This window comes from Cebus imitator, unplaced genomic scaffold (assembly GCF_001604975.1).
Source record: "Cebus imitator isolate Cc_AM_T3 unplaced genomic scaffold, Cebus_imitator-1.0 Scaffold134, whole genome shotgun sequence".
Taxonomy (NCBI): domain Eukaryota; kingdom Metazoa; phylum Chordata; class Mammalia; order Primates; family Cebidae; genus Cebus; species Cebus imitator.
In genome coordinates this window covers 523795-537564 of record NW_016107449.1, presented here as the reverse complement: position 1 = coordinate 537564, position 13770 = coordinate 523795, and the positions used below count along the sequence as shown (strand labels likewise).

Below are 13770 nucleotides of genomic sequence, written 5' to 3'. Positions count from 1 at the left end.
ACCTCCCGGACAGGAGAGCTGGGTGAGCGTGGAAGCCTGCCTGGGCGACCTCCCGGACAGGAGAGCTGGCAGAGCTTTTGAAGCTACATCTCCTGCCCTGTCTCCTCCCTCTATGACAGCACAGTGACCCACCATCCTCACCACCACCCAGGAAAACCAACTAGCTAGTGTCAATTTTGATGCAAATTGGAAAAAAGTACTATGCTCCTAAAAGACCATTGTCACTTGACAGTTGTGGGACACACAGCAGCACAGCCCCACTTGCGTGGGAGGCCCACTCACCAGGATCTCGTCAGGCACAGCATATTTGGCAATCTTAGTGGCCACCATGGACTTGATCTCCTGCACCACCATATCTGCGTCACCCGCACTATCTTTCAACACAATGAAGGCAAAGGCAGCTGAAAATAAAGCCAAGTTTGGGGATGTATTAAATACTAGACCACAAGCCAGCTCCTGAGGCAGAGCGCTGTGCACAGGCTGCCAGAAATCCAAAGGGCTTTTGAATCGTATGTTAGTGACATCGTAGCAGCTGTCATATGTGAGTGACATCGTTTGCAACATCTTTAGTTGCAAACCCAAAGATGCACTTCAGTTTCACAAAAAGCGGCAGCGATTCTAACAGCTCCACAAATGTTCCAGGTGAGTGCTCACGTGTGGCTGAGAGCTTGGCATCTCAGCTCTGGTGCCGACTGGCTGTGTGTGATCTGAGACATGGGATCTCCTCTCTGTGTCCTCATCTGTGAGATAACCCCTAATGTGGGCTGACCGGGGACTTCCATGAGAAGGTGCACAGATGTACAGCAAGTGGGCACCACCAGCCACTGGGGGCATGTGTGCAACATGGTGCCATGGGCCAGGGTGGCTATTTCAGTTCAATTAAACCAGCAGCTCCTCAGTTGCATGAGCCACACTTCAAGTGCTATTCAGCACCATATACTGCCAGAGGCTGCTGCCCTGACCAGCACAGACATGGAGCAGCTGAGAGTTCTGCTAGGCAGCACTGGCCAGCCCACATTGCAGTGTAAAGACTAGGTTTGGTTCTTCAGTACTCTGGCACGTCCAGGAAGGGCTCACACTATGACAAGGGATCTAATTTGAGTGGAGTTGCTCGCCCTGGCACCATCCCTGACAGCCTGCCCATCCCCGCTGGCCTGTAAGGTGCTGTCTCTCCCACGAAGCTTCTATACATGCGCGGCTCTCCCACTGCTCATCCCAGCCCCCTGCCACCTTCACCCATCTTCCCCTGACAAGTAGCACCTAACTGACTGTCTTGTTGCCTCAGTGACCATCTTTCTTGCTCTTTGCCTGTCTCTCCCCTCTACTCCCGACCCCTCCAGCATGCTAGCTCTATGGGGACAGAGACCCTCTCCCTCACTGCTGTGTCCCCAGCATCTACAGCCATGTCTGGAACACAGGGGGTGTTCAACACATGGTTGTTAAATGCATGAGTGGATGGTTTTCTGAACAAGCTACGATCTGTAAAGACCTACAGCCTTTGCCGGAAAGGCCTTCCCAGATCCATGTGGCAAACTCCTATTCATCCCTCAAGACCCAATTCAGCCACTTCCTGCTCTGTGAAGCCTTTCCTGACTCCACCCATGAATCTAGTTTATGGCACATGTTGTGCGGGAACAGCTGTCAGCCCCCTGTTGCCACCCCACTAGGTTGTGAGATCTTTGAGGGAAAGAACACCATTTTTCTCATCTTGGCCATTGAGATGGGATCAGAAGTGGTCCTGAACTGTTGAGTTCTGAGGATGGAGCTGGAGGGAGGAAACCCCCTACGTGAGTAGAGGAGCCAGTTAAGAGCCAGGAGGAGGCAGGCAAGGCTGAGGACACTGGTGACAAGAGAGACAAGGGCCCGGCCAGCAGCACCAGAGGCTTGCTGGGTCTGTGTCCCGGGCAAGCTCCAGGGCTGCCCTTTCTCAGCGTTGGTGCAAAACAAGAGACTGGGGACAAACACACGACGACACAGGCAGCTTTACAGCCAACCAGGAGCTGTTCACCGGCTCTTCATAATCACAGAACGGATGCTCAAATTCATTAGGAATCAGGAAAATGCACACCATCACATGCATGATACACAAATTCTCTCCACACATCTGGCAGACACTACGATACCTGGCAACGTGAGACTTGCAACAGCTCCACGCACACAGCATGCGCCCGGGGCAGCATCCACGCACACAGCACGCGCTGGGGGCAGCATCCACGCACACAGCAGGCGCCCAGGGCAGCATCCACGCACACAGCACGGCGCCTGGGGCGGCAGCATCCACGCACACAGCAGGCGCCCAGGGCAGCATCCACGCACATAGCACGCGCCCGGGGCAGCAGCATCCACGCACACAGCACGCGCCCGGGGCAGCAGCATCCACAGCAGACCACACCCCAACACCACCCCAACAGACATAAGGCTAGGCTGCCCTATGACAGGCAGTGAGTGCGATGCCCAAACATTTGTCTAAAGGTCACTTTCCATTGTCCTTCCCTCGATCTTGCACTTGCTTTATGGGGTTCAATCCAGGGGCTGCTGAGCCCCAGACACGGTGGACCACGCCTGTGGTCACAGGTCCGTTTCAGTGGCCCCAGGAAGTGCTGGCTCAGCCATGAGACTTGGACACAGATGGGGCTTCCGAATCCCAGGACATACCAGTGCCCTGCGGAGTCCCAGCCAAGAAAAGTGAAATTCAGGATTCCCCAGAGGAGGGGTCCAGACTCCTACCAGAGCAAGGTACCCTCAGGGGGGCTCTAAGTTACACCAGTCACACCTGAGGAACTGCCCTTGTCTCCACCTCACTGACCATCCTGATCACATCTGGACAGGTCGCCGGGCAAGGGCGCCACCAGCTCTTTCTCACATTAGAAGCTTCAGCCTTAGCAGCTGAAGGCTGGTAAGGGCATCGTCCATCCACCCTGTGACCTGATCCAGCCTTATCAGCTGGGATGTGAGAGAGAGCTGGTGGGGCCCTTTCCATGGCAACTGAAAACGCTGTTTGTAAAGCACTGAAATAAATTCTCAATTTTGCAGTGGGTCAATTTAAAGAAAGCATTTAAGTAAGTAATGGAACCGTGGCACACAGAAGTGCAGGGAGGCAGGTGACATCTGGGACACACTGTGACACAGTGGGAGGGCAAGCCTGACCCAGGCCACTGGACAAGGCAGGGGAGGCCGGTCTGCCCAGCAGTGTCCTGGCATGGGGTCAGTGTGTGTCCAGGTCATGCCAGGACAGGCGGTTACAACACCTAGGTACTCCCTCCCCTTCCCGGTTCCAGCCACCTAGAAGCTGGTGGACTCAAAACAAAGTGTGGCCTTGGTAAAGAAGACCATTCTAGTCCCTCATTCTGCATTCCTGGCATGTCGCTGTGCCGTGGGAACCACAGGTCAGATTCGTCCAAAGCGAGTCCCAGTGCAGCACACAGCCTGCGTGCTTCAGGCACACACACGTGGTGGCTGCAGAGCTGGCTCGAGTACTCTGACCGAGCCCGTGAGGACACACAAGACTGGACATTTTCCCATAAACTCTCTGTAACAGGGCTGGACGGTGTCCCAACCAGATACACCGTGGACAGAGGCGGAAACTCCCCAAGCTCAGCCAAGGCCAAACGGGTCAGGGCCACCGTGGATGCGTGTCCTGAGAGGACAGCAGAGCCAGGGCATTTCAGAAACCTGACCTCTTCCCCTACAGTTTCCACTGAGAGAGAAGGCCACCAACAGCTTGGCCCACAGTATCCCCTATCACCCCACTCTCCAGAGCCTGCTGCTCGTACAGAGGTGCTGTAATGGGCATGGGGTCAGGAACCAGGAAGGAGCTCTTCTCCAGGACACTCACCTTCTCCTTTGATGTCGTGGGGGTAGCCAATGACAGCACTTTCTGGCACTACAGGGTGGTCGGCCTGTGTACAACAGAGAACAAAAAGGCAAAATGTGCCAGAGGTGACTGGGGCCAGGGACTCCCACCCCAACTCAGAGGCCCACAGGGGCATCATGGAGGTGCAGCAGGGAGGCCCAGCCTGCGCTCACCATGGCGTCCTCGATCTCTGCGGTCCCCAGCCGGTGGCCACTGATGTTGATGACGTCGTCCATCCGCCCTGTGATCTGGTAATAGCCACTCTCGGTTCGGTAAGCCCCATCTCCAGTGAAGTAATAACCTGCACCACAGCAGGGAAATTCAGCACCAGGAACCCTGATCCACAACCCACGTCCTCGCCTCACTAAGCACAAGCCCTGCAGCCCAGCGCACAGCTGAAGTCCCAGCGACCAGCCCTCCTTGCAACTCCAATGCTTCTGCATGCTCTAGAGCACGGGCAGGCAGCTCCAAGACATGGAGACTTTAGGGAGCAGAAGGCATACAAGCAGCACACCCAAGACGCTTCTCCAAAACACTTGAGTCTCATTTGCAAGCTTGAGACTGAACATCACTGGTTCCGACAAGACAGACGGGAGAGAGCGTTCTTGTAAGTTTCCAATCCAAGGACAAAAAAGAAACTGGGAAAAAAATAAAAAGAAACTGGAAGAAAACTCCCAGCCTTGGTGACAGTCTTCCAAGGTGCTTCTCCACTCTCCCGTCCCAGCAGCTAACAGGATCTCTCCATGGGCCTGGCTGCACTGCAGGACAGCACGCTCACACCTAAGTAGCCCCAAGGACATCCCGGAGCGGGGACTCACTCCCACTGTAAAGATAAGGAGAACCAGGGAGGTGCTGCAAAGGGAGACGGGGCTGGAGTCAAACTCAGGCCTCGGGAGCACCTGTTCCTGGCCACCGTGCTGCACTGCACTCAGATCCCATTAAAAATGTGTTCTGAGCTGGGATTCCAGCAGTCAGCTGAAAAGGCATGAGAGGGTCCCCGACAGCCTGCTCACCTGGGTAGGCCTTGAAGTAGGCGTCCACAAACCGCTGGTGGTCGCCATAGATGGTCCTGGCCATGCCCGGCCAGGCCTGGGAGATGCACAGGGCCCCGGAGACGCTGCCGCCCTCTATGGCGCTGCCCTGCAGACCCAGGACATGCATGTGAGAGAAAGGCAGGCTCTGGGTGACAAGCATGCTGAGAAATGACAAGCCCTGCCCTCAAGGGAGCTGTCCATAGCTCTCCCCTCCCCCTGAGGAGGGCCCCAAGCTACCCATGTGGCCGATACCCAGTGCGCGCTACCAGCTGCAGTGCACGCTGCGAGGTCAGCGGCCTCCCGCTAGGTACAGACCTGGGCACACGGGAAGGAGCTGGGCTGGGCAGGCGGGGACCAAGGGCGGGCAAGCACGTGGCTCCCATGCCGGGGAGGCCCATACACACCTTCTCATCCATGAGGACGGGGACGATGCCAAAGAAAGGCCTCATCGCCATGCCTGGAAGGATTTCCGCCCCTTCTTCTGAGGGCCGTGGTGCGATACAGATGCCACCGGTTTCTGCAGGGAGGACAAGGAAGAAATGCGTGATCGTCCCCGGACCCAGGGACATGTGCATCCCGCATCAGGGGTGGGTGGGACTGTCCTTGTTGTGGGCAAGGAAACACCTCAGGGGCACAAGGACCTTTGAGGCAAACCAGACGTGGGTCTGGTGCCCTCCACTGTGGATATGAGAGAGGACCCCACGGTGGCCTCAGCCCCAGGAGCTCTGGTGTCCCACAGCCAGCTGCAGGCCCCCTCGCCACGTCAGGCCCTTGCTTGAAGTGAGGAAGGGCAGAGCCCACCCACTTACACATGAAGACGTGGAAAATGAATTGCTTCTGGGCCAGCGCCCATTCGACACGGGCCCAACAACAAAAAAAGGTGCCCGCAAATCCTGCCCTCACGTTATTTCTCTGGCACTTGCCTCTACCAGCCTGTACCAGGGAAATGCCCCAGAGACTCAGCTAGAGAATCTCTGTCCCAGGTTTTCCCGACTGGTTGGGACTGTCCCATGGGAACGTCTCATTTTCTGGCTTCCTTGAGGATGAGCGTCAAACAGTTAGATTCATTACATCTGTGGTGGTCTCTCGCCACAAGCATCCTAATAAGTCAGATGCCCAAGAGAAGGGGGGACAAATCCAAACAAAACGTCACAGGAAAATTCCTTTTCCCACTAAAATTTAAATTTAGACTCATGCTCCCTTAGAAGATAGGGCCTGTCTCATGAGATGTTCCCATGTTTAGAAAGGGGCGCTAGGAAGGGACGCGGCCCCTGTGCTCCGGGTGCGCACCAGGCCTTGGGCAGCACGCCTCGGCTATGTCACCTCAGCTCATCCTCACCCGGGCCTGTGGGGGGCAGCCCCACCTCACAAAGGAGGAAACCGAGGCTCAGGGAAGTTGTGACCACAGGTCCCACAGCTGGGAAACAGCAGACTGGCAACCTCTGGTTCCCTCACTCCAGGCCCCAGGATTTCCGTGGCCTCAGGCGTTGATGCGTCTTCCATCGCACCTGGTGTTGAGAGCTCGGACCCCATTCCCAGCCTCACACCCAACCCTACAGACTCAGAACCTGTTCCCCAGGCCTCCTCACCTGTCTGCCACCAAGTGTCCACCAGCGTGCACCTGCTGTCCCCCACCACCCTGTGCAGCCACTCCCAGGCCTCGTAGTTGATGGGCTCTCCCACTGAAACCACACAGGAAAGAAGAAGATGTTAACAGGCTGCAAATAAACCCGAAGCCAAAAGGAAGTGGCTTTTTGTTTGTTTGCTTGCTTGTTTGCTTTTTGAGATAGTCTTGCTCTGTGGAATGGCGCGATCTCGGCTCACTGCAACCTCCGCCTCCAGGGTTCAAGTGATTCTCCTGTCTCAGCCTCCCACGTAGCTGGGATTACAGGTGTGTACCACCACACCTGGCTAATTTTTGTATTTTAGTAGAGTGGGGATTTCACCATGTTGGCCAGGCTGGTCTCGAACTCCTGACCTCAGGTGATCTGCCTGCCTTGGCCTCCCAAAGTGCTGGAATTACAGGTGTGAGCCACTGCGCCCAGCCAAAGGAAGAGATTTTTGAGGAGAAAACAGCTCTGTAATTCTTTTTTAAGACCATACAAGGAGACCTGAAAATGCAGTGGACACATCATATTGCTGATCATCAAAGAAATGCACGTGACAGTGAGGGGTTTTTACCATGAGATGCTTGAAAATCAAAAAGCCGGCAAGAACGTGGGGAAAACAGGATTCCACAGACACAAATAGGAGTGTAGATTGGTACAGCAATTTTGGGGAGCAATCTGGATGTTTCTCTTAACATTTAAAACTCCATACATCCAATACAGCTACTTTGTGCAACTGTTTGGGGCAGAATCTACTATAGCTGAACATTTGTCTATCATTTGACCTCAAAACACGATCCCTGACATCCACCCTACAGAAATGACTGCAGATGCCACCAGAAGTGGCTGTGTAAAGGGTGTCCTCAGCAGTCCTGCTCATGCCAGAAACCACACATGTCCCTCAGGAGCAGGTGGGTAAATGCAGCTTGGCACGCTCCTGCAGAGGAATGCCACACTGCAACAAAGATGGCAAACCACCACGGCCCACAGTAGCACAGGCGAGTCTGAGGCACAGTGCTGAGCAAGGAGGGATGTGCTGTGTGATCCTACCCAGCTGAGCTCAAGATCAAGTGCAGCCAGATCCATCCGTGGTGGCACAGGCCACACTGTGGTCATGGCTTAGGTAACTCCTGTGACTGGGAGGAGGCATAAGGTGGCTTCTGGGACTGTGAATTTCTGTAGCACATATACATGTAAACATCTCTCAAGTTGAACACTTAATATCTGTACCCTTGGGTATACATTATACCTCAATAGAAAGGCAAACAATATGCGTACGCCCTAGGACTCTGTGTCTACCTTATGACATTTGCACACCAGACCGGCACTCAGCCAGAACTCGCCAGCCTAGACGTGTTGTCACTAAAACACTGAAATAATCTCATGCTGGTGGTTCCAGGACCACCCACAACCCAAGGCCTGTCCCAGCAGTGGCCCCCGCAGCTGTGCTGCATGATCAGTGCCGGTCACATGGGTGGCTGAGTGTCTTGCGTGTCACACCTGCACTCAGAACATCCACAAGGGCAGGGAGGTGCCCCGCAGCACTTGTGGACACGCTGGGAGACTGTGACAGCCTGCGCCCAGCCAGAGGGATGTGACCACATGAGCCAGAGCAACCCCCACAGCAGGGCAGATCCATGTGGAACAATGCAGATTCTACAATCTTCAGAGAAACGTTACAGCATAATAGCACAGTGTGGTAACTTTCATGTTAAAGAAAACATCATTTAACAGAGCTGCGTCCAGTACAGGAACTTAACTGAGGATACGGGGCCGGAGGCACAGGAGCAACAAGGTCCCCTGGAGCAGAGATCAAGGAAGACCTCAGTGTTTTTTTCCTTTTTTTTTTTTTTTTTGAAGAGACAAGGATCTCGCTCTGTTGCCCAGGCTGGAGTGCAGTGGCACGATCATGGCTCACTGTATCCTTGACCTCCTGGGCTCAAGGATCCTCCCACCATAGCCTCCCAAGTGGCCGAGATCACAGGCATGTGCCACCACACCCAGCGCCTAAGGATATCAGTTTTAATTACATGCTCCAATTTCTTCTTTTCACAAGAGCGTATCCATGTATTACTTATGAAATTGAAAGTTTAAAAAAGCTTTGAGAAATACAAATCTAGGGGGAGTGTCTTGAGTGAGTGGGATTCTGACGACTCAATGGACTAAATGTCGTGAAAGCTGATCCCAGATGCCTGGGATGGGTCTGGGCTGTGGAATTGCACCAGCAGGCATGCCAGCTCAGCGCCGGCCCTGGCCAAGGTGTGAAGCACACCGACCCCCAGCATGCTCCCAGGTGCTGGGAACCCCAGGTGCCCGACATCACAGGACTCCACGCCGCCTGCCAGTGTTGCATACTGAGAACAGAATGGCGAGGTGTGTGGCTAGCACCTGGCCTCCCACAGCGCTGCAGCTGGAACTGGTTATGTAACGGGAATAGGAATGTGCCTATAGACCAGCTAAATACACAAAACCCAGCTGAGCCTGTGCTGGGGGCCAGCCCCCTGGTTCAGAGGTGTTCCAAGTCTGTGGGGACCCCTGGGTGAGGCAGAGGCTGCTGGGATACTACTATTAAAATCCCACTCTAATGCAGCTTCCAGAGCACACACTTTCCCGAAATGCACTCAGAGTGGTACTCCTTGGCACTGGACTCTGTGACTTCCTTCAGCAGACAAATCCCACAAGTGTCTCTGGAAAACCAAATCTTGCCCTTCAGCCCTGTCCCCACCTGATGCCCTGTCCCCACCTGACGCCTAGGGCCCACTCAGGTGGCCCTGCTGCCAACACCTAGAGAATCTGGCAGTTTCTATGGCCCTGGCCACCCCACTGTGTTCTCAGTCCCCAAGCATTACATGGCCCAGAGCACGGGGCGGAGCTCAGGTCCCCTGAGCTGCGGAGGGCAGTCAGAATCACACGGGCCTCTCAAGCCCAGCTCCAGCATGCCAAGACAGACCACCCAATCTCACCACTTGCTATGGTCTGAATGTTTGTCCCCTCCAAATCTCATGTTGAAATGTAACTGCCATCGTAACAGTATTATGAGGTGGAACTTTTATGAGGTGATTATACCAAGAGGGTTGTATCCTCATGAGCAGGATTGGTGCTATTATAAAAGGGTGAGCTCAGCCGCCTCCTGCTCTCTCTCCCCCTCTCTTTGGCCTTCCACCATAGGATGATGCAGCAAGAAGGCCCTCACCAGATGCCAGCACCTTGATGTGGACTTTCCAGCCTCCAGAAATGTGAGCCAAGATTTCTGTTCACTATAAATCACCCAGTCTCAGGGTATTCTGTTACAATAGACAAAGCAAACTAAGATACACCATCTAGAAAGGAGCCCAACACTCTTTCTGAGAGGTGGAGAGGGCAGTACAGGAAGGGAAGCAGAGGGATCCAGGACCCTAGGAACCTGTTGGGGGTATAGGGTGGGTGCACAGAGCCCAAAAATCAGGTGGAGCGGGGGGCAGATTGAGTTTTGCTGACTCTAGAACCAGGTGCTGGATTCAACACAGGCTGACTGATCTCCGGCAGGTTCTCTGACCTCTCTGTGCCTCCTCTTCCTCCTCTTTAATGTGAAGCAACATCTGCTCACAGGACTGATGTGAAAATAAAGGCATTTAATACATATTTGCTCTTATTAATAGTATGCAAAACCCTTCTGCTTTTTAATCTAGAAAGCCCTAGAAGCAGGTTTTTACTGTTAAGGGGAAAATAAGGGAAAAGAGGAGGAGTCATTGGATGCCTGCTATTCATCACGAGCTCTCCCCATTAACTATCTCCATGCTAACATTACAGTAAGGCTCGCATCTGACCCTCTGTGGCATCCTCACCACCCCACAGGTAGGTCTCATCCCCATCTCACATCTGGGAACAAGTGGTGAGCTCTGCAGGAAACAGCCCCAGCTGCAGTGCCTCTTAGCCTGCGGCCAGATGCCTCCATGCCTCATGGTCACCCAGCAGTAGCAGAAGCACACGCTCACTGCACTCCCTTCCCAATGCATGTGGCAGAATGGGACACTCTTCCATGGTCACTGCCCTGCATGCTTCCTCAGTGAAAGGACACCAAGCAGCTGGCTGATCACATGTGACAACACCTGTCAAGGCAGACAAGAAATGGGGCAGGGACAGGAGAGAGAACAGCAGTCACCAGCACCAGTCCCTTCCAGCACCAGCCGGAAGGACAACACCCCCAGTACTTTCGAAATCACACTACTGTCACCTTTCCAAAATATTTCCACATGCCTTGGCAGTATCCATCAACATTACCAGTAGGCCTAAGCTTTGAACTCTGCCTGGAAATGTCTACGGTAACAGCAGGGCAAAAGTACAGGATGGTATCCACCCCACGGACTTGGAGACACTCAAAGGGCCCGACAACAGGGCAGGGCTGGCAGTGTTGAGCACATGGTAGTTACACTGTCACTATTATTACCATTGTTTCAAAGACTGAGTCTCACTCTGTCACCAGGCTGGCGTGCAGTGGTGCAATCACAGCTCAGTGCAGCCTCAAACTCCTGGGCTCAAGCAACCCTCCCGCCTCACCCTATGCCGCCACACCCAGCTAAGTTATACAGCTAGACCCCATGCACCCACTAAAGAAATGACTTGGCCCTTAACTTGTTAAGTGGGTAAGTATTCCTCATGAAGATTAAGCTACAGAAATTGAGTACAGAAACAATGGCACAGAAAATGTCTGGAATGTTGTTCCCCAGACATTGCTGCTACCAGCTCTGGGGAGGGGCTTACGGTGGCAACAGGGGCTTTCTACCAGGACCGGTCTGGCGTTGCATGAATTTCACACATACAAAGCCGGGCAGCTTCATGACTGATGTCCTGCTGAACCGTATTGGCTCTGAGGGTCTAGGGCAAGCACACCCTCCCCTGCTGCGGGCAGGTCACTCACCTGACCCCAGGGTCCGCAGGGAGGAGCGATCATACTTCTTCACCCAGCCATCACCGTATTTCAGCAGCAGCCGGATGGCCGTTGGGGCGCCATAAAACTGATTGATCTTTAACCTCTCTACTGTCTCCCAATACCGACCTACAGAAAGGCCCAAGTTCAGTGTCAGCAGGAGAGCCCACCAAACACAATCTACTTTAAACTTAGAGATCAGCCAAGACTTCCTGAGTGCTGGGCATTTGCAGACATGCATATGTCCATAAAAAGGGATTCCCCCCACCAGTGAAAGACGGAAAGAAGCCCCATGGGATGGGTCCCCAAGGGCCGCTCTCCTCCCAGCACTCCCCAGATCCATGGGCGGTACATTCGGGAACAGTCTTCACCTGGCTGAGGGGGATGGCCCAGTTCAAGGCAATACTACATGGATTTAATTACCTGTGGAGCATTAACACAGAGCTTCCACTCTGTCACACTCACATGGGCCCTAGACTGGTGCTTCTCCTGGTGACAGCAGAGCTGCTGCTTCATGTGTCCCAGGGAGCAGGCCCACGTGCGTGGCATGCACACCTGATTCCTGTAAACCCACCACCACACCATTCCCTCCACATGGGACACTGAGCCTCCAGGAGCTGAAGTGGGGGCCTGAGATGGCACCTGGGCCATGGCACTTAGTCCCTGGACTTGCCCCTGTAACTTCTTCCTTGAGCACACCCAACCCCCGAAGGCAGGAATGGAGCATGGGAGGTGATGACGCACACAGCTGTCAGCACCTTGGAACGCTGGGGCCGCAGCCTCTGGGCAGAGCCACCATGATCTGCTCACATTAAAGCAAGTTATTTGGAGATGCTGTGGTGTGTGGGAGGACGATGCCCAAGGGAGCCAGACATCACCTTGTCCTCAAAGTCATCTCCATTTAATGGAGATGGTTCTAGGCCATGCATAACATGGTCTGAGGGATGGCCCTGAAGGTTCAGGGGGCAGGGCTGGGGAAACAGAAGAGGTGGGCAGCTGGCCCTGGCTTCGAGAAAGGGCTGGATCTGGGCAGGTGGCCTAGAGGTGAGACAGATGCCAAAGTGATGGCCGAGGCCGGCAGTGTAAGGCAGAGGGCAGGAGTGCTGGAGCGGGGGCCTGGAGATGTCCTCCGGTGCCAAGTCACACTTCCTGCTGCTGCCCATCGGCTCTTCCTGAAGACCTAGTGCCTGGCCCCACCAGGCATCTCTACAGCAGGACTGCGAGAGCCATACCCTCACCAGAGCCTGGGCATCGCCCTTCCATGAACCTCTCTGCAAACCTTGAGCCTCGCGCTCCCTCCCCTGACACCAGTAGGGGTGTCAAACAGGGTTCACCATCCTTACCAGCATTGGGGTAAACTGGAGTGCTCTCAAAAAGGACGCTGGTGGCACCGTTGCAGAGAGGCCCATACACCACGTAGCTGTGTCCTGTAATCCAGCCGATGTCGGCCACACAGCCGAAGATGTCGCCCGGCTGGTGGTCGAACACAAACTGCAGAGACAGGAAGGGAGCATCAGGAGCTTGTCCCCCGCCCCACCACGTTCGCCACGTCACGAGGAAACAGCCGTGCGTGCGCTGCAGTCCGTAACTGTGAGAGGCGGCTGGCTCCTCACATGCCTCCAGCAGCAGGACAGGCGGGGCACTGCAGAGCCATCTAGTTGTATGTTTAATGCATGGACGCCTTTCTGCATTACCTTACGCCACAATTCTTAAAATCCCTTAAAAATTGCAAAAAACAAAAGCCACAAGGCCAAGAATGGCATCAAGCACTACCCGCTTTGAGGAGCATGAGAGGACAGACCTCTGAATCCTCCATTCTTCCACAGCAGCCGGCCGCAGCCTGAGCCCATCTGAGGATCCAGCCTCCTGTGTGCGGGAAACACACAGGGTGGAGGAACAATGGGCACGCCCCAGACCAAAGGACACCAGAGAAAAATGGCTGGACGAGACAACGGCCAAGTGTAAGGAAACGGGGAGCCTCGGCTTAAAACGATTTATAAGACATACCAACAATATTTTAGGCCAGGCACAGTGGCTCACATGTGTAATCCCAGCACTTTGAGAGGCCAAGGCGGGCAGATCACTTGAGGTCAGGTGTTCGAAACCAGCCTAGCCAACATGCCAAAACCCCGGCTCTACTAAAAATACAAAAATATTAGGTGGGTGTGGTGGCGCATGCCTGTAATCCCAGCTACTCAGGAAGCTGAGACAGGAGGGTCGACTGAACCCAGGAGGCAGATTGCAGTGAGCCCCACGAACACACATTTGGGTCACAAAACTATCAGAAGAAAAACACAGGGCAGGGGCATGAGACACATCAGGGCATAGAGGAATGGGCTGTGGCCAGATGGGCCTCGAAGGGGCTACTGA

General features: G+C 54.4%; 1 protein-coding gene across 3 annotated transcripts in view; it reads right to left on the bottom strand.

Moving 5' to 3' along the window:
- The window catches only part of ACSS1 (acyl-CoA synthetase short chain family member 1), a 49495-nt gene that overhangs the window by 3387 nt on the left and 32338 nt on the right, over positions 1–13770 (bottom strand). For 2 of the 3 annotated variants that reach the window (XM_017541441.2, XM_037743070.1), the window contains 8 exons: positions 12744–12891; positions 11392–11529; positions 6477–6569; positions 5292–5404; positions 4867–4993; positions 4027–4154; positions 3836–3899; positions 283–401 (listed from right to left, as the gene is read on the bottom strand). In XM_017541441.2, coding sequence (XP_017396930.1) covers positions 283–401; positions 3836–3899; positions 4027–4154; positions 4867–4993; positions 5292–5404; positions 6477–6569; positions 11392–11529; positions 12744–12891 — 930 coding nt within the window. The remainder of the gene's footprint in view (positions 1–282; positions 402–3835; positions 3900–4026; positions 4155–4866; positions 4994–5291; positions 5405–6476; positions 6570–11391; positions 11530–12743; positions 12892–13770) is intronic. The other variant, XM_037743071.1, reaches the window with a different exon arrangement.